This window comes from Oenanthe melanoleuca, chromosome 7 (assembly GCF_029582105.1).
Source record: "Oenanthe melanoleuca isolate GR-GAL-2019-014 chromosome 7, OMel1.0, whole genome shotgun sequence".
NCBI lineage: Eukaryota > Metazoa > Chordata > Aves > Passeriformes > Muscicapidae > Oenanthe > Oenanthe melanoleuca.
The window spans coordinates 10,978,292-10,997,232 of NC_079341.1; the positions used below are offsets into that span (position 1 = coordinate 10,978,292).

Genomic DNA, 18,941 nt, shown 5'->3' on the forward strand with positions numbered 1-18,941 from the left:
GAGGCAAAACATTCATTAGAGCTCCTTAGGGTTTCACACTGCTGCCAGCAGTGATTAACACATTCACTAACAACCTGTATGAGCCAGTGTACCCTACACAAGTCTGCAATTGATATGAAACTGGAAGGAGTAGCTGAAACACCCCATGATTGTGTCACCGTTCAGAAGCATCTAGTCAGGCTGGAGAAATGTGCTGAGAGGAATCTCAAGAAGTTCAACAGGAGGAACCTACATCCTTCTGTGAGTTGCCAGAATTTGAGCTGTGTATTTTGACAGAAAAGGAATTCATACATATCAAAACTCACTCCTGGATATGGCCTTCAGGAGTGTCCATTCTACATGTAAGTGTGGAACTACAAGCATGAACATTAAGAGGCATAAACATATTATTTACAAACACCTAAGTAATACCACCAGTATTTTCTGCTGTGTTTATTTTGTTATGGTCTGCAGCTTTAAGGCAACTTCCTCAAGATCCTGTAGGACTTTCCATGTACGAATTTAGAGTTAAATGTATCTCTAGTGAGATAGTTTACAAAGTGGACATTTAGTCCCTAAACAGAGAGTTGTCTAGCTGTGGTTACCAATTGCAAAGATCGTGTGAGGATTGTAAATATACAGCAGTAAGTAGAGCAATGTGTTTTGATATAGAACCTTGCAGAACAGAGTATTCAATCAGTATAAAAGTTCTTCCAATAAAACACTTACCTCATATCCCAGGCAATGTGATCTGCATTGCAAAACAGAGCTGTTAACATTATCAGGGAAGTTTCGGCAGACAGACTTTTTCTTTCTGAAACATGCTGTGTATGTCACCCCATTAGCAAGACTTATGAAAGGTGCAGAAATGGTTGGGAAGATAGATTCTCTCCTTTTTCAATGTTATTTTTAAAAGAGGTACACACAGAAATTATTAAGCATTTTCCTTGTTTTTTATTACCAAATCTGTAATGAATTTGTCTTATTTTTAATTGAAATGTTCTTGCTACCTTCCACTATTTATCAACTTCACCAGCTGTGTCATTAGAAGCCCTCAAGAAATACATGTTAAAACTTGTGTTCCCAGTACTGGCACTGCAGCAGCAAAACACAATGATTTTTAAAATTGTTGTTTCTCTCTACTGCCTGTGGTTTGAAAGCTAGAAACAGAGGCGCATGCTTTTATCTTCCCAGAAAATAAATAATCTCTTTGGGGATAGGTTGAATTATTTTTTCAGTGAAGGTCGTGTTGCTCCACACAGCCTCTGGTGTTACCAGCTAGACTGCTAGGGTGTCCCAAATACAAGCATGTAATTTTCAATAAAAGTAAAAGTCCTAGGGCTTTATGCCTTCATTTCTTCCATTCTTTTAGTATAGATATCTTTCAAAGTAAGAAAGAATAGAGAAAGTGGCCTGAAGATGCACAAAGTTATTTTAAGTAACTGTAAAATCATATTATTGCTACTGCCCTTCTTTCATTGTTTTCTCCATCCTCACTCTTGTTGCTCAAGTTTATGTTCAGTAATAGAATACAGAGAAAACTCTGTATTTGTTATTTCCTAGGTTGCATTTCTTTTAACTGTTAAACAAAATGATCACATAAAAGCAGTATAAAGAATATTGCATTGTCTTTGAACTTTCACTATATGCGCTTGTTTTACCAGGTCATTTGATATATTAGAAGCTTTTTCCAGGAAAATTATGTAAAAGCAGCTCATGATTTTTGGCATAAAAATCAATTTGTAGGCATCACCAGGAATTAGGATAATTTTGCTGAGGATAAGTAATTTGAACTTCTTTATATAGCTTTAAAGTTGCTTTTTCTCATGTTTGCTCAATCTAATTGAAATTTGGTAGGAAATTAATTCAATATATTTTGATTTTACAGGATGTATTTTTTTCTTAAAACCCTTGCCTGCACAAGTAGCCTTTAGAAATGGTGATGATACCTGGACCTTACTGCTGATTATTTTGTGAATGCGAATATAACCAAAAATCCCACTGGTCTCATGATCACTACATTGCTGGATTTTATCTCAGTTTAAAATTACTCTTGGTGATTTTATTATAAGAACCTGATAACAGTGCGCCGTGTTAATGTTGCCGTTTTGCTCTGCAGGAACTCCTGTGTGCTTTGAGAAAGTCTGAGGTGTGGCTTGGCTCTGGAACACTTAAAGAGCACTTTAAAAGGCGGAAGCACGGCTGTAGTCAGCTGAGGACGCTGAAAACCCTGACCGTGTCGGCCGTGGGCCGGGTGCGGCCGCGCTCCCCCCGCCCGCCCCGCTGCGCCGCCGCCCCGCCGCGCCGCCGCCCCGCCCTGCAGAACGAGGCGCCTCCAGCTGCTCGGCTTTCCCTGCTGCCCTAGGGTCCGGGGCTGCCAACCATGGCTCCGCGCGGGGCCGCGGCGCCTGACGAGCTCGTTTTCTATGTGAATGGCAGGAAGGTAAGTGTGGCCCGGAGAAGGAGGGGCTGCTGTGCCTGAAGGAACCCCGAAGGGCGCAGATTTGCCTTCCTCAGACTTTATTCTTGCGAGTGTAACCGAATCCTCACACAAACTTCCAGAAGAAGGTTGGATGATTGCATCACACTTTGGCTAGCTCTGCTGTGTTTGGGAGAAAAACCGTGTCAAAGTTAAACACACTTTCAGCTGGGTATCAAACTTGGCTGGTAAGCAAATCACTTTCTTCATTGGTTTGTCTGGCTTCTCATTTTTGATGGTGTTGGGTTTTCAGAGGCACAACTGAAAGCAAGACTCCAGTGCCCAAATTTGGACTATTGACCATAAATACAATATTGCAAGGAGTGGTTGTTGATCCAAAGCCACTGTAAGGAACCATTTTATTCTAAGTGACTGAATAAGAAGTACTGTACTTGATCAAGAATGTGGGTATTTCTGTTGCTCTCTGTTGTCAGTTTCTTACAGGAGGTGAAAGTTGATATAAATAAAGCTAGAAAAGAAATTACTACTGCTGATAGCCTTATGGGCCTCCTCTAATGTTTTTTCCAGTACGTCAGAGTGCCAGGGAGACTTCAGGATCTGCAAATCATTAGTTAGTTCTTCATGCTGTCTTTAAAGTTCCGCATTTTTATTTCTAGTGTGACCGAAGGTCAGTTCCCTCAGTATAATATTTCACTGAGCAGCAGTTATTTTTAGTACATGCAAGGTGCCCTAAGGCTCCTGTCCTGGAAATGTATCTGTTTGAAAAGGAATTCTAGAAAGAGCCCAAACTCTCCTGTGGTGTTTGGCAATTAGTGTAGTGCTGTGAGAGGGAGACACAGAAGAATTCTCTTCTGGCTTTGTGAATGTAGTCTGTGCCCTGAATTTTAAGAGGCCTTGGTTTCCTAATTAAACCTTGTTTTTACTTTCTTGCTGTAGATAATAGAGAAAAATGCTGATCCTGAACAAATGCTCTTGTCTTATCTGCGAAAGAGGCGTATCCTTTTCTTGTCTGTTCCCTAAAGTTACTCATGTGAAAGCCTTATTCAAGCAAAATTCTCATAAAATTTAATTCAAGGTTTAATTACCAGATTAAGGAAGTTGTGATTCCTTTAAGATAAATCAACCACACTAAATGAGGTCTCTTTCTTAATCCAAATATTCTTTAGTTGAGCTGATGTGTTTTTAGCTTGGCTTTTTAAACACGCAAAGTTATGCTATCAGGCACAATGAATATGTGTCTGTGTTCCTCCCCTCCCACCTCATAAAGAAGTCTAAAAACCCAGTAGTCAGTATGTATAAAGCTTGACAGAATAGAAGTCTCCAAGCTTTGTAATGGTCTCTCTCCTGGTAAAGGGGAGATCTTGTAATGAGAACGTGAAGCTTATGGAATTTTGAGAGGCAAAAAGGCCCTTCTGGTGGCTTTGGAACATTAAATTAGCTGTTTGTTGATTCCCAGTTTTAGATTGGCCACTGTTCCAGTTTCACAGAAATGTGCACTTCTCTCAGAACTGTGATCTTTTTCAGATCTTTTCAGATCTTTTGCAAGGCAAATATCTCTCAAATAGCCTTCTGGGAGAAACTGGGAAAATGGTTTTATTGTTCCACTGGAATTTCAGATATACAGCTGGTTTGACCATTACACATTTTTTCTTTTTATATTTTCGCTTGGAGAACTGTTTTTCACTTCCCCTTTCTGTCGCAACTTACTCCTCTTCCAAAATAAATCATTATCAGGTTTTCTCTTTTCTTTAGAGTAGGATTTTGGTCATGTAATTCCTTAGCTTCCATCTTGCTTTCATTGAAAATTTTATTCCAATATAGAAAGAAGTCCAATACATATGCTGATACCAAACTGATTCTGTGTTTCTTGGGGGCTTAGGAAAAAAGGTGGTCTCAAGCTTTTGAGTAGAATAAAGACCAGAGTGGAACCAGATAATTATTTTCCCTAATGATATCATTTTCAGTCCGTCTTACAGGAACTAAGTATGGCTGTGGAGGAGGTGGCTGTGGTGCCTGCACAGTGATGATATCTACTTATGATCCAGCTTCAAAGAAGATACGGTATCCTCAACAAATGGCAGAAAATTTTATGATTGTAGATACCATTTCCAGACATGAAACTTTAAAAACAGAGTTGTAGAACTCATACTTAATAGTAAAAGAATCTAGAGGAAGGGTTACTTTAATCCAAAAAGAGAATGCTTTTAAAATTGCTGTTGATTGAGCTATATTGTAAATTTGCTGAACTATCAAACTCAAATGCTTGATTTACTTATAAATACTGACAGCCCTTGCAAGAGGTTGTAGAAGGCATTAAAGACCCTTTGGCTTGACCACTGAAATGTGGCTCCTGCCTGCAGCTCTCTATGGTGGTTTAAGTCCAGCTGGGAAATGAGGACCATGTAGCTGCTCACTCACTCGCCCAGTGGGATGGGGGAGAAAATCAGGAGGGTAAAAGAGAAAACTCATGGGCTGAGAAAAGACAGTTTAATAGATATGGCAAAAGCTGCTTGTGCAAACAAAGCAAAGTAGGCAATTTACTCATTGCATCCCATCATCAGGCAGATGTCCAGCCACTGCCAGGACAGCAGGACACCATCATCTGTGATGGTACTTGGGAAGACAAACACAAAACTTCCACCCTTTCTTTTTCTTCCCACAGCTCTGTATGCTGCACGTGGTGCCATATGTATGGAATATGACTTTGGTCATTTTGGGTCAGGTGTCCCAGCTGTGTCCCCTCCCAATTTCTTGTGTCCCTCAGCCTCCTCATTGGTGCTCTGCAGTAGCTAAACATCCCTGTGTTATCAGCACCATTTCCAACTCAAATCCAAAACACAGCCTTACACTGGCTACTCTGAAGAAAGTTAACTCTATCCTATCCAAAACCAGCATACTGTCATACAATTGGTGGCAAGGCAGGGTAGGCAGAAGTGTGAGTCTTACCAGCCTTTTAACACTGAACTCCACCCATTACACCCTACCCATGAAGAGAAATATTTTGAAACTCAAAATTGGAATAAATTGCTTTTAAGTTGAGAAAATTCCAGTCAAATTGTTAAATGGTTACATGATATTGTGCATTGAAGTGTTTATTAGATGAGGAAAAAAACATTCCAGTTGTCCTTTTGTACAGTTACATTACATTGGAATGCAACACAAATGGAAATGTTTAAAGTTAATGAAAGAGCCAAAATTAAAGTAGACTCCTGAAAAGAAACATTTGAACTGTATTGAAAAAACAAATAATTTTATTAAAATTATTAAATGCTTTAAAGAATTTTCATTTTGGTGTGTTGTTCCTATTTAGTATGATATTTATTTTATATCAGAATTTCCTTTGGATCAGAATTTTGATTAGAAATTTGCAGCAGTAATTCTTTACTTCCTTCCAATGGCTGCACCAATCTTCCCTTCCCTATATTCCTCCTCCAAAATACAGTTGACAGATTGCTTGTGGGCAAGAGAAGAAAGAGGGCAGTTAGAAAAGACTGAGGTATTAAGGAAGATGTAAATTCCATGGAATTATCCTCATAGATACACAGGGGACAAGAGACATAGCTAGAAAGTGATCCCTTCTCATTCCAAATGTTAATAGTGGCTGTTTTGTACGTATAAACTATGTCTTGATTGACTGAAAAATAACACTCAGACTTGTTTATTAAAATAACATTCATGTTCTTTATTCTTCTTTATGTTCCAAAGACACTATTCAGCCAATGCATGCTTGCTTCCCATTTGTTCTTTGTATGGTGCAGCAGTGATTACAGTGGAAGGTGTTGGAAGTACAAAAACCAGGATTCATCCAGTTCAGGTGAGAGTATAGTATCACTGTATAGGAGGATTACTGATTGCTTTTTTGGATGGGATGGCTTTAGTGACAGTGCTTTTAGGGCATAGGAATTTCATAAGATGGTTGTTTTCCCTGCTAAAGGACAATACAGGACAACATTGGTTCCTGGTGGTTGATTGATCAAGGCTGATGATGTGGCTCATGATGGATCTTACTTTAATATTGACAGTCTGATCAAGTAGTTGGTATGTAATGATTGTTGGAGTGGGCCAGTCTTTGCTCTCTTTGGGCTAATGACACATCTTGAACAATGTCCCTTTGGCTCTATTTAGAATAAATGCAAAAAAGACAAAAGTCCACTGAAGGTTAATTGGCTTCTTTAGTAAGATGTGCCTGAACATCACACCCAAAATAATTATTCTCATTTCATGTTGCTTAAAGTGTTTTACTTTAAAAGTCTGATTTATTACAAAGGCTACATTTTATATGGCATTTCCCATTTCAGAGAGCATTCACTAAAATGAAGATGAGTGCTGGAAGGGAGGGTTCTTTATGGCATTTCATTTCAGGAAAGACTTGCCAAGTGCCATGGCTCCCAGTGTGGTTTCTGCACGCCTGGAATGGTGATGTCCATATACACTTTGCTAAGAAACCACCCAGAACCAACTTCGGAGCAGATGATTGCAGCTCTGGCTGGTAAATATTGCCACTTATTAGTTTGCATGTGTGTGCCTGAAGCATTTCTTCAGATGCTTTGTCTGTGTGAGTATCTGTGTGAGTATACATGCTACTTCCTAGAAGAGTTGCTACTGGATGCACACCTTGTATTCCCTGCCATTCTTTTCTCCTGGAAAATGAAGCATGGAGGTGTGAATTGTTTCAGGTGTTCAAAACATCCCCATGTGTGTCTTCTGAAGTGCTTAAAATCAGATGTGCCAAAATGATGTCGTATTGGAGAAGCAGCTGCATCGGAGCATCTCCAAGATCCCTTTATATCTAGCGTTGAGAATGTCATAAGCCTTGCAGTAGGATTAAAACAGACAAGGCAGAGAGGTGCAAACTATCTTCAGTATGGGAAAGTGTGAGCATTTATTGTAGGTAAAATAGCCTTCTGTCATCTCTTGAGCTCTGGAGTCACAGTGGAGTCAAAGATGTTTCCAGTTGCTGTATGATGGTGAACTTAGAGGTGTTTTTTAACTTCCTTTACCTCTAGAAAAAAGTCGGGGGGAAAGAGAACAACATTCTGAGTGGATGAAGAATATTGCCCATTCTCTTTATTCTCCTGCATACTGAGCTGTAGCCAGCATTCTCCTGTGCAGATCTCAACTGTTTCATACTCCCCTTGAAAGAACAGCATTTTTTGTCAGGAGCTGCAGGGTCCTAAGTCTTGTGACACTGTTCTATTTTGTCTTTTTGAGAGCTAATACTTCTCCTTGTACTCCAAAAACACAAAACTCACATAAGTCACATAAAGACATGACATTTTAAAGCCACGGACTTTAGAGCAAAGCTTTTTCTGACTGATTTCCCTTCTTCAGGGAACTTGTGCCGCTGTACTGGATACCGGCCAATCCTAGATGCCTGTAAAACCTTCTGTAAGGTAAGAAGTAGTGGCAGTAGGATTGCTAGATTGGGGCCATCAGTGAATATGCATATACCAGCCATTAAGATTTTCATTAAGATCATCCCTTCCCTCTGTTTAAAGATGTCATTCTGAGTAAATGGCCTACCCATTATAAAAATTGATTAACACAAATGAACATGTCTCAGATGGATTATGAAGAGTAATCTGAAGTAACTCTGTGGTTTACTGTGAGTTAGTACTGGCATGAATAAAAGCAGAATTTCAATCCATGTTCTTAGTAATTTATCATGCAATGTGTCAGAAACCTGCAGAGGAAAAATGGAAGTGAACAGTTGGTAAAGGAAACAATACAGACCATCTCTATCTGCTCCCACAATGTCAACTGAATTCTGCAGAGTAGAAATTATTTTGTATTAGGGACTTCAACACCTAATGATTTAAAATTATTTTTTAGTATCACTCCTTTAACAATCCTCATTTGGCTTGTTATTAAGCTTCATCTAGAACTTTATTGAAATACAGAGTCACTTTTATCTTATGAGCTTTAACTCATTGCCATTCTGGGCAGTATTTCATTAATGAGATATTCCTATTTTAGGAATCCATTTGTTGTCAAAGGAAAGCAAATGGAAAATGTTGCTTGGATCAAGAAGATGATTTGTTTGATAATGAAGAGAAGGTAAAGTTTTGAATTTATTACTGACCCTTCTTCAGTCTAAAACTTAGAGAAAGATTATTGCACATAGTATTTGATAAATAAGATATTTTATTAGTCCTCACAAGAAATTTGGAAATATTTTGAAAAATTGAGAGTTCTATGTGTATAGTTGTATGAGGAGGTAATGATGTGTCAGATAGTTTGGATCTCCAGAGCTGAGGTTTGAGCAGCTATTCAGGTTCAGTAATATTAGTAGTCTGAGCTCTACCAATACAGTGAGAATTACATTGTGCAAGACATTAGGGCATATGTGAAATTTGCTTAAATCAATGATCAGTGATGCTCTAAGTACTGGTCTCATAGGAAAACTGCTGACGAGTCTGAAGGATTGATACACTCTTAAAAATTAGAGCTATGATTGGGATTTTATGTGAAACCTCTTATGCATACAAATATTTCACCTTGTTCTCAATTTTCTTTCAGTAGTATGTGGTCTACTTCTTTGAGTTTTGACTACTTTAGGTTAGCATGGAACTACTTTGTTATAGTAGAACTACAGAAAGTCTGTACTTGGTCCTTCAGTTGCTTGCTTCTGCACTGTCATTTATGTTAGCAGTGCAATTTAAGAAAATGTTATGAACACTTCTTTTGCCTCAGCACCTCCAAATGATGCATGATGATGTAACAACAAATCCAAATGATAATGAAATTACTCATTTTTTTACTGACTTCAGTGGCAGTCTCCTGGTATGGTTTTCCTTTTGCTTTTATTGTTGTATGAAATTAATGATGAGAGGAAATTCTTGGTCTTTGCTTGTCTTCTTTTCAAGGTCTCCACCAGTCTGTTTTCAACAGATGAATTCCAGCCCTTAGATCCCACCCAGGAGCTTATATTCCCTCCAGAACTAATGGTAATTTTTGCTGCTCATAGACTATTCTAATGCTCTGTTCAGAATAAGTTCTTGAGTCCGGCTTAGCAGTAATCCATCAGAAGAAATGGCAAAACATTTTAATGCTATTATACTCCTTTTTGGTATTTTCCCAGTAAGCTTGGATATTCACATATCTAAAGAAGTCATATTGGTAAAGTTGCAGATTTAGGTGTTAGTTGAGAAGATAAAGAAGCAACCTAAACTGGGTTTCCAGTCCAGCAGCTGAAGATATAAATACTTCACAGCAAACTGAATGGCAAACAATTTTTAACATTGGAAAACAATGATGTGGTTTAATAGTTCTGTTAGTCTGTTATCAGATAGCCATCCAGATCAGAGAGTATTTAGCCTCAGTGATTAAGGCATGCCAAAGATATAAACAGCTGGAATGGAAAGTGTTAGGTACCCTTAGTTATTTGCACTAGAAAAATGGAAAGCTGTTTGTTTTACTTTATTGTCAGGGTAGAGATTCAGACCCAGATTGTCTGTAATTAGCTGACTGCTTCTGGAGAAAGGTTGATAACTGTAGGACAGGAGTTCTTGACTGTGTATTTGTACCTGCACTCATTCACAAGCTATTTCCTAGTGATCACTGAACAGTGCTAGAACAGCCAGAGACACTTAAGTGCATGCATAATCTAGAAGGGGATGCTGCTGTCAGTGTCATTGGTGCTCTCCAAGCAAACTAAGTGGGCAAATACCTCCCTAAGTATTTTTTATCACTTTTCTAACAGTTTTAGCAATTGTAGGATTTTTTCTACATTTTTTGCTAGCGGGCAGTTTATTATCAATCTTGTTTATTAGCCCATTGAAATTACTTAAAGGCATTTCACCCACACAGTCTCGACTTCCACCACTGTGCAAAGACACATAACATTTCTGCATACGAAAGCATAACATTTCTGCCCTCTTTTTGTCCAATTTTAAAGGATTATGTGTAACTGCTGTTGTCTAAGAACATTTTTGACTTTGTTTAATGTCTTGGACCTCATTTTTGTCTGTATGTCTAAGTATTTAAATCTGCCATGTTTCTCCATCAGAAAATGGCAGAAAATCAATCAAAAAGATCTCTGTTTTTTCGTGGAGAGCGAGTAACATGGATTTCTCCTGTAAGCTTGGATGAACTGCTGGATCTGAAAGCCACCTACCCCAAAGCTCCACTTGTGGTTGGGAACACCAGTGTGGGTATGTATGTGATCAGAATGGCTCCTGTTGCTTTAGGTCCAGTGTGCATGAGAGGACTGGGGCTACGTTTATCTTTTTTTTTGCCTCTTCATCCTTAAGCTTACGTTCCACTATGTGGGAGTTGTTGTTATGGAAAAGCCTTTTGTCTAAGTCTGCTGTTATCTTGTAGGACCTGACATGAAATTCGGAGGTGTGTTCCATCCAGTTCTTATTGCTCCTGCCAGGATCCCAGATCTGAATGTGCTGAAATACACAAATGATGGTCAGTAGACTTTACTTTTTTCAGAAATAGGAGATTTCTTTGCAGTATGGAGCACTGCACCATTCCAGAGTGCTGAAGGTGTGAAGTGCTGTGCAACACACTCCTAAGCATGCTTGGCTCTTTCCCAGCTCAAGGGGGCCATTGCCACATCACAGTACAGGATGGCTTTGCCTTCATGGTGCAGTGCAGAGCTGACCAGCAGTATCATCTTGGCCCTTAGTGTGAGGGTGATTATTCTGGTAATACAGGTTTTGGTGCTCAGTCATGCAGGATTTGCTTTGTGACTGCTGTACCAGGCTCTGCGGAATAGCAGAGAGAGACCCATACAGAACCAGAGGGACAGTTAGCATGTGGTATGCCTGATTATGTTAGAAATAAGGCTGTGATTAAACTGGCATAGCTGATATGCATTAACTAATCTTGTTCTAAATCATAACAGCATTAATTATAAGAGGTTAAAATATTTGTACCTCAACTTATGTGTTTATAATAAGCATGGAGGTTTTTTTCAGTTAGACTGGGTTTCGGGTTTTAAATAAATTCTGGGGATTAGAAATGCAACTAGAAAGAGGTTTCAATTTATTATAATAGTCTAAAGTAATTGAATAAAAATTACCTTGTACAAGCTTATAGCCAAAGTTTTAAGGAAATTCATATCTGATGAAATTACTTGCTATATGCTTGAAGTCACTTTTTTTAAAGTGGTAAACTGTGTTTGATAGTTCTGTCATTGCATTTAGAATATCTATTTTATTTCAGATTAGTCATCCAGTTCTATTCAAAAACTAGCTGAAAAGTAGCTAGGAATTGAAAAGAAGCTGGGAGATGCTTACTTGCTTCTTTAAAGTGTTCAAATAAAACTTAGGTATTCGAAAATGAGACTTACTAGTTCTAAAATAAGAGATACACAGTTTAGTTTGCCAACCAGAAATAGCATTTCCTCTCTTTAATCAGATTTAAATGCAAAATATGTTTTGATTAAATTTTCTTTTAAATACACAAAATTTAATATTGTTTTTCTTGATTAAAATTCATTAAATTAGTTTTTGTCTTAATTTATACATTTAATTGAATCCCAGTATTCACTGAAAACATTCATATATTATATAAATAGTAATTTTTAATAGAAAGGAACTGTATACTATTTTAAAAAATCAGAAGTATAATCTTACAGAAGAATTTCTTAAGTAAATGTGTATGAGTTGTCTTTCTAGTGGGAAAAAGACTAGGAGTAGAATAACTAGAATGCACATATTTAAAGATCAAATTAGGATGAAAATCATGCTTAAAAATCGGAAGAGAGTTGAAAGCATTTTGAACTTGGCTCACCTTTGTGTGAAATGTCTCCTAAACGTTTACTCAGTCAAAGCAAGGTGCAAGGGAAGCAGTTGGGATATGCAGCTGGAAGCAGAGAAGGGATTTCCTTTTAAGCAGAAGAGGTGAGTTATTACTTTGATTTCATAATTTCTAGGGATTTTATCCTCAGTCTTCTGAAGTGAAAGGTTCCAGTTCCTTTAAAATGCAAAGGCCCCTCTCCTTTTATCTGCCTTAGCCCACATGAGCTGTCCTAACTCTACAGTCTGAGCACACTTTAAAATCCAGGCAATAAAGCAATGCACATGTTAACTTTCATAATCTTGTGGTTACAGGATTAACTCTGGGAGCTGCCTGCAGCCTCTCTCTAGTGAAAGACGTCTTGTCAAGTGCAATTGCCGAGTTCCCAGAAGAGAAGACGCGGGTTTTCTGTGCTGTCTTGCAGCAATTGAGAACTCTGGGTGGAGAACAGATAAGAAATGTTGCTGTATGTTGGGAATTACTTGCAATTACAGTCTAAAAAACATGCAGCAAATGTGAAATTGGTCCTGACCACATGTAGAACTTGTATTTTTAATTTTGATTTTGCTGTGAATTTTTTGTCAATACTTCTTTTTGTAGCTCTCAATATGTATAAATATACATATAGTTTGCATGTCATATTGTCACTTAACATAAAAATGTGATGATTACAGAAAAAGGTAACATAAACTACTTTATTTTTTTCAAGTCATTTGGTGGAAACATCATAAGTAGAAAATCAACCTCAGACTTGAATCCTGTTCTGGCAGCCAGCAACTGCGTGCTCAATCTGGCTTCAAGAGGTAGGAGGAGATAGCCTGTATCTGTAGCATAAATGAGGTTTTAAGTGTTCAAAGGGCTCTTTAGAGATTCAGGTTCCTTGCAGAATTTTGTCATCTTTCCTTCTAAAACTTTTAACTTTCATAATATATATCACAGAATAACAATTTAGAATATAATATCAAAAAGAGAGATGAAAAAGCAATAGCATTTATTTCTTTCTGGACTCCTGGAAATATTCAGAATCTCAGGGGAAAAGCAAACAAAGAAGAGAAGAAATGAACGCAAAACCTAAACAACAAAAACCCCACCTTCCTAATAATTTTTTACTTTTACAGCAGTTCTTTACTACTCAGTTCCTCATTTTTTATGTTTTAGAATGAAAGGTAGTTATGACAGCAGCTGTAGAGATTTGGAATAGATTGACAGAAGTGAGGGTGGGATCATTATGGCAATATATGAAAGGAGGATTACAGAATGGGAATTGACCTCTGGGTCCTTTTTAGGAATCTGGTATTAGGATATGGAAGATAGAGCAACCATTTGAAGTTATAGAACATATCACTGATAGTTTTTTATGTAAGCTCTGTAGTGGTTATTTTTTCAGGAAAGCAGCAAGTATTTCTTGCCAATGAAAATATTATTGATATGTGTTAATTGCAAAATTGTATGGAATTTTCTGGATTTGGGATCTTTTTTTCCTTTTTTTTTTTTTTTTTCCTTTTTTAGGACAAAAGCGACAGATTCCTGTGGGTGATATTTTTGCAGATGGAGTTGGTAACAATACTATTACACCAGAAGAGATCTTAGTCTCTATCCATATTCCCTATTCTAGAAAGGTAAGTTATTAGTTTGTTTATATTTGCTTTATGCAGAGTTAATGACTATGAAATAAAGAGCAGGACTGGGCATAATCCAGCTGTTTAAACTAGCACTATTACCCCTTGCTATCTGAATTCCTTACATTTATTCTTATCAGTGCCATACTATCTCCCAATTTCAGCCAAAAAACACAACTCACCAGGTAGCTTATGATGCTATATAAAGAGTAATATTCAGACAAAAGTTTGCCTTAAAATTATAGGGCAATAGCAATTGTCTAGATCCCCTGCAGAAAGGGGTCTTGGACAAGTTGCCATTGTACTTACTAAGCAGACTGCTTGCCTGTGATATGTCTAGCATCAAATAGGTAAAGCACTGGCATCTCCTGAACTGAATAATAGTCTTTAACTGATACTGGGTTTGCAAGAGTGGATATAGGATACAAGAGAATTATGGGTTGTGTTACCCGAATACTGAAGTTTGGCAATACTTGGAAGCCTCTAAACTTATGGTCTTGTATAAATACAACTCTACAAGATCCCTGTCTTCCAGTTATCTACCATGAAAAATCTAGGTCATCTAAGGTGTGTAGGTGATGGAGGATTGGGTATGAGCTGTTAGAAAATCAAAGATGGTACTGAAAGATCAAGAGAAGAAAGTGCATAGTCTTGAATGCTCAGGAGGTTGAATTTGTCCTACTCATTTTTTGTTCTCTTGCTTCACATAGTGCAATAATAAGTTCTACTTTCAGATACTTACATGTCTACACTTCTGTCTGATCTTGCTCAGGGGGAGTATGTCTCTGCATTTCGACAAGCACCAAGACGGGAAAATGCTCTTCCAGTAACTAATGCTGGGATGAGAGTCCTTTTTGAAGAAGGTACAGACATTATAAAGGATCTAAGCATTTTCTATGGAGGTGCTGTCTTGACGACAGTCTGCGCAAAACAAACCTGCTGGACACTTATTGGAAGGTAAAATTTTCCTGTTTTGTGTGTGTCTCTGAACAAATAATCTCTGACTTTCCCTCCCAGCTTGCAGCACCTTTCCAAGTTTTGGAGGAAAAAAATTGCAAATTCAAGCAACATAAAACACTAAATGTAGCCCCACTGGCCTGGTTTGCCATTTAATATGCAACTGTTTAATTAGTTGAACTACTCATTATTTTTTGATACTTTACATGATTGAATTTAGTCCAATAGACTGATATTTTGATATCTGCAGTCATTTAAATGTGGAGAATTAAGAGTGTTGCGATTTTTGAAGAAGACAGCGCTCTCAGGAAATGTAACAGCTAATTAGATCCCTTGAAAATATCTACATTTTGCATCTCTATCTACTTCAAATGTAGGATAATATCTGCAATATGATGAGAATCTGTAAGACTGCTAAAGCAGCTTCAAAGCTGTAATAGGATATGTTAAATTATGTATTTGTTTATTTAAAAATGCTGGCATAGCACTTAATTCAGTTTGCTTATGGGAGCTCAGCTCTGTGAGCAACATTGATCTACACCACTTTAAAAATTGCAGACATTATTAGAATCAATATTTTGGCCTCATTGTGAGCAGGATTATATCTGTGGTCAATGGTACACATATATTACTGCAATCTGTATTTATTTTTTATTAGTCCTAGTCTGATTGTATCTATTATTCTTCCTAACAGACACTGGAATGAACAAATGTTGGATGAAGCATGCCGACTAGTTCTTAAAGAAATTGCTCTTCCAGGCTCAGCTGGTGGTGAAAATGTAGACTATAAGAAAACTTTGATGGTCAGTTTCTTCTACAGATTTTTCCTGGAAGTATCACAGTCATTGAAGACAATGGTAATTTAGTTCATAGAATCATAAAATCATGGCATATATTAAGTTACAAGAGATCCATCAGGACCACCAAGTCCCACTCTTGGCCCTGCACAGGATATCACAGGAGTCCCACCATGTGCCTGATAGCATTGATCAAATGGTTTTTGAGCTCAGGCTAGGGGCTGTGACCACTGCTCTGGGGAGCCTGTTCCAGCACTCAGACACTCTCTGGGTAAAAAATCTCTTCCTGATATCCAACCTAAAGCTTTCCCCTCCTAGCTTCATGCTGTTTTCCCCAATCCTATCACTGGTCAGCAGAGTGAAGAGCTCAGTACCTGCCCCTCCACTTACCTTTGTGAAGATGTTGAAGACCTCAGTGGGGTCTCCCTTGAGTCGCCTACAGGTTGAGCAAACCATGCATTCCCCATGTCTGCTCTTTTGCAAGCAAATAAAAGGGGTATTCTTGCTATATGTTAGTGTTTGCCATTTGTACAGTGTGCTAAATCATTGTCTTTGGTGTTTGGAGCTACACACCAACCTAAGTGTTTAACTCCCAAAGAGACTGATGGAGAGATGCCCATTTAACTTTTAGATGCTCAGGTATCTTTACCTTGGACATTAGGCTTTAAAAGACATTTGAGCAATGTTAATATAACAACATACCAGTAGCAAGCTCCCAGACCCAAAGAAAATATACAGATCTTACTCTGTCTGCAGTTCTAAACAGAAACAGATGAAAAAGGAATAAAGATTTTGGAAAAAAACTGTAGATATTAAACCAACTCTCCTTCTTGTGTGAGCTGTTGGCTGGGAGATGACACTAAAATTTCACTTGTCAAGACATTCTATGTGTAATTTACTTTTTTCTTTTTTTTTCCTTAAATATGTTCTTACAGAGAAAAATATCCCTTTTGTGTTTTTCTTCTGTTACCTTGAGCTCTTTCCTCTAAATTGTTATTATTAGGTGATAGTTTATTATCAGGAGTGATTCTGAGCCAGTTTTGGTCAGATCACCTCAAAACAAAGCTCCTCTTTCTGTCCCTAATTTACGTTGCTTACTTTAAAAAGCGTATTTGTTGAAACCAGTGTATTTTAAATATTATTTAGTGACATCTAAAACCTCTACATTGTTTTCAGATAGTTGTTTTAGAGCCTTTCTAGTCTGAACCTGGAAAGTGTTTCCTGTATAAAAATTTTATGTTTGATTTTGGTTGTTGGCTTTTGTAAATTGGAATGTTCAAAATGTGAGGTTTAGTAGAAATTTGCTTTCTTTTCAGGATCCTTGCCATTATCCTGGCATACCTGTGGAATATGAGAGTGGCCTACAAGATTTCAAAACCAGAATGCCCCGGAGTATCCAAATATACCAGGCAAATTATTTCCTTCTTACATTGTTTTGTGTTTTAGAAGATTAGGTAAAAAGTCACAGTTCAAGCATGAGCCTTGGTGTGAAGGTCAGGTACAGATTTTCCAAAGGACTGGAAGCAAGAGGCTTTTAATGATTGATTTTACCTGCATCTCATTTGGAGAATCCTTGTTTGTAAAAATAGTCTGGGGTATACTCACTTCTTCTAGACAGTCCTTGGAAGATAAATATGCTATGCAAACTCCATTGTCAGATAGCTTAAAATTGGTTTATTGCTGTGTGCAACCCAGTTAGAAAGAAATTATAAGAAAACAAAAAAAGATTGAAAAGCCCAGGTACAGTATATATATATAGTGTAGCATAGATATATTATTGTTGTCTCATGGGCTCTTAAGTCCTTCTGTAGATTTAGGAATTAAGATGGTGTGTGATGGTTGTGTGCTCAAATTAACGCGAGCAGGTTTAGGTTGTCCTAAATCAACAGTAGAGAGCAGCAAAGAACATGTTTGGTGTTTTCTGAGCTCACTGTATAAATAGCTCATGGTGGAAACACCCACAAGGATTTTTGATATTTTGGCATCCTCAATATACAAGTCAAAATACCAACTTTTGAAAACCTAAAGAAAAATTCAAATGAAATATAGGTAAATACTTTTCTTTTAGTTTTTGAATATTCCCAAAATAGTTTTAAATACTTTAAATTTGTTCAAATTGTTGTCTTCAGTTTCCTTCAGAGTTGTTACTATTATTCTTATTTTAAAAAACCAAACCAAACCAACCAGCCAACCAAACAAAAACAACAACCAAAGAAACCGCAACGGGCAATAAGAGGAGCCAGCATCAAGGGAACTATTTCTCTGTGACTTTTCCCCAGTTTATTCCACATCTGTAATAAAGTGACTGAACATCAGAAATTGAAACAATTTGTTACTCAGATCAGTTGGCACTGACTAATAGAAATTTAGAAATCTAGAAAATTTGAGGTTTTTCCACTTTAAATTTCTACTTACATTTTGTAAGGCCGTATTTGTTGTCTGCACTCCTTCATTTGGACATTGTTAAGCTTTTAAAATTAAGATTTAAAAAGGATGCTTATCCTGAAATCTAAATACCTTGACATTCTGTTGTGGAAATGTTGAAGTGGTTTGGCTGAGACATCCATTTGAGGAACTTTAGGCAGTCACGTGAAGAGTGTTTGCTCTTGACTTTGTGCCACTAGCAGCAGCGTGCCAGAAAGTGCAGGAAGTAGAAGTGTATAGCCTGAACACTTGTGTGCTGGAAGCTTTAGAAGTAAAAACATTTTAAGTTGTGAACAATTAACTAATTCTAAATGTAGAAAAGAAAATAGGTTACCATGAATACTGACACAGAAATTGTTAAGGTCTTCTGGAAGTTGGCAACATTAGTTGATGTGGCAGATTTAACCAGAAACACTGAATCAGTTTTCAAAAAAGCTTAGCAGCAAAGACTAATAAGATCATTTCATACAAAATTCATACACAGGTGCGAGGAAATAATTGGAAAGAAAATATTTAGGCAATATTTTTCTCACTGATTTACACTGATCAGTTGCACTCTTTCAGTGAGGAAGACAAATCCTAGAAATCATTGCAAATAGCTCACAGTACACCACGTGACAGTGATAGCATTCAGAGCAGAATCTTGTGAGAATAATTCAGAAAATTATCAAAGATTCATGACACCATTAAGTAAGGGAGGAAAATGTCCTTCTGAAAAAGTGCTGGGTTTGTCACTTTGATAAATAATTAAGGAAAAAAATCCAAGTAAACAGACCTGTGTGGTGCTCTCAGAAGGGTCATTAAGAGAAGAAAGAAGGAGAAAGAAATCCCCAGGAGCAGCAGTGACCTTCTGCAGCCACATCTCTTTCAGTGTTGAACCAGAAGATGATAGTATGAGCAGTTGTTCATTCATCTAATTTTCTGATTACTGTAAGAGTAGCAAGACTGTTCTTTTTTTAACTGGGTGTGCTGGAT

At 37.5% G+C, this 18,941-nt stretch overlaps 1 protein-coding gene across 2 annotated transcripts in view; it reads left to right on the plus strand.

Moving 5' to 3' along the window:
* Positions 1-2,188: 2,188 nt before the first annotated feature.
* The window catches only part of AOX1 (aldehyde oxidase 1), a 37,824-nt gene continuing 21,071 nt past the window's right edge, over positions 2,189-18,941 (plus strand). Inside the window, exons 1-16 of one of the 2 annotated variants that reach the window (XM_056495674.1) lie at positions 2,189-2,422; positions 3,356-3,413; positions 4,384-4,480; positions 6,125-6,233; positions 6,782-6,908; positions 7,751-7,812; positions 8,396-8,476; positions 9,286-9,366; positions 10,428-10,572; positions 10,742-10,834; positions 12,484-12,635; positions 12,879-12,972; positions 13,679-13,788; positions 14,561-14,745; positions 15,440-15,602; positions 16,859-16,951. In XM_056495674.1, coding sequence (XP_056351649.1) covers positions 2,363-2,422; positions 3,356-3,413; positions 4,384-4,480; positions 6,125-6,233; positions 6,782-6,908; positions 7,751-7,812; positions 8,396-8,476; positions 9,286-9,366; positions 10,428-10,572; positions 10,742-10,834; positions 12,484-12,635; positions 12,879-12,972; positions 13,679-13,788; positions 14,561-14,745; positions 15,440-15,602; positions 16,859-16,951 — 1,710 coding nt within the window. In that variant the 5' untranslated portion in view covers positions 2,189-2,362. The remainder of the gene's footprint in view (positions 2,423-3,355; positions 3,414-4,383; positions 4,481-6,124; positions 6,234-6,781; positions 6,909-7,750; positions 7,813-8,395; positions 8,477-9,285; positions 9,367-10,427; positions 10,573-10,741; positions 10,835-12,483; positions 12,636-12,878; positions 12,973-13,678; positions 13,789-14,560; positions 14,746-15,439; positions 15,603-16,858; positions 16,952-18,941) is intronic. The other variant, XM_056495675.1, reaches the window with a different exon arrangement.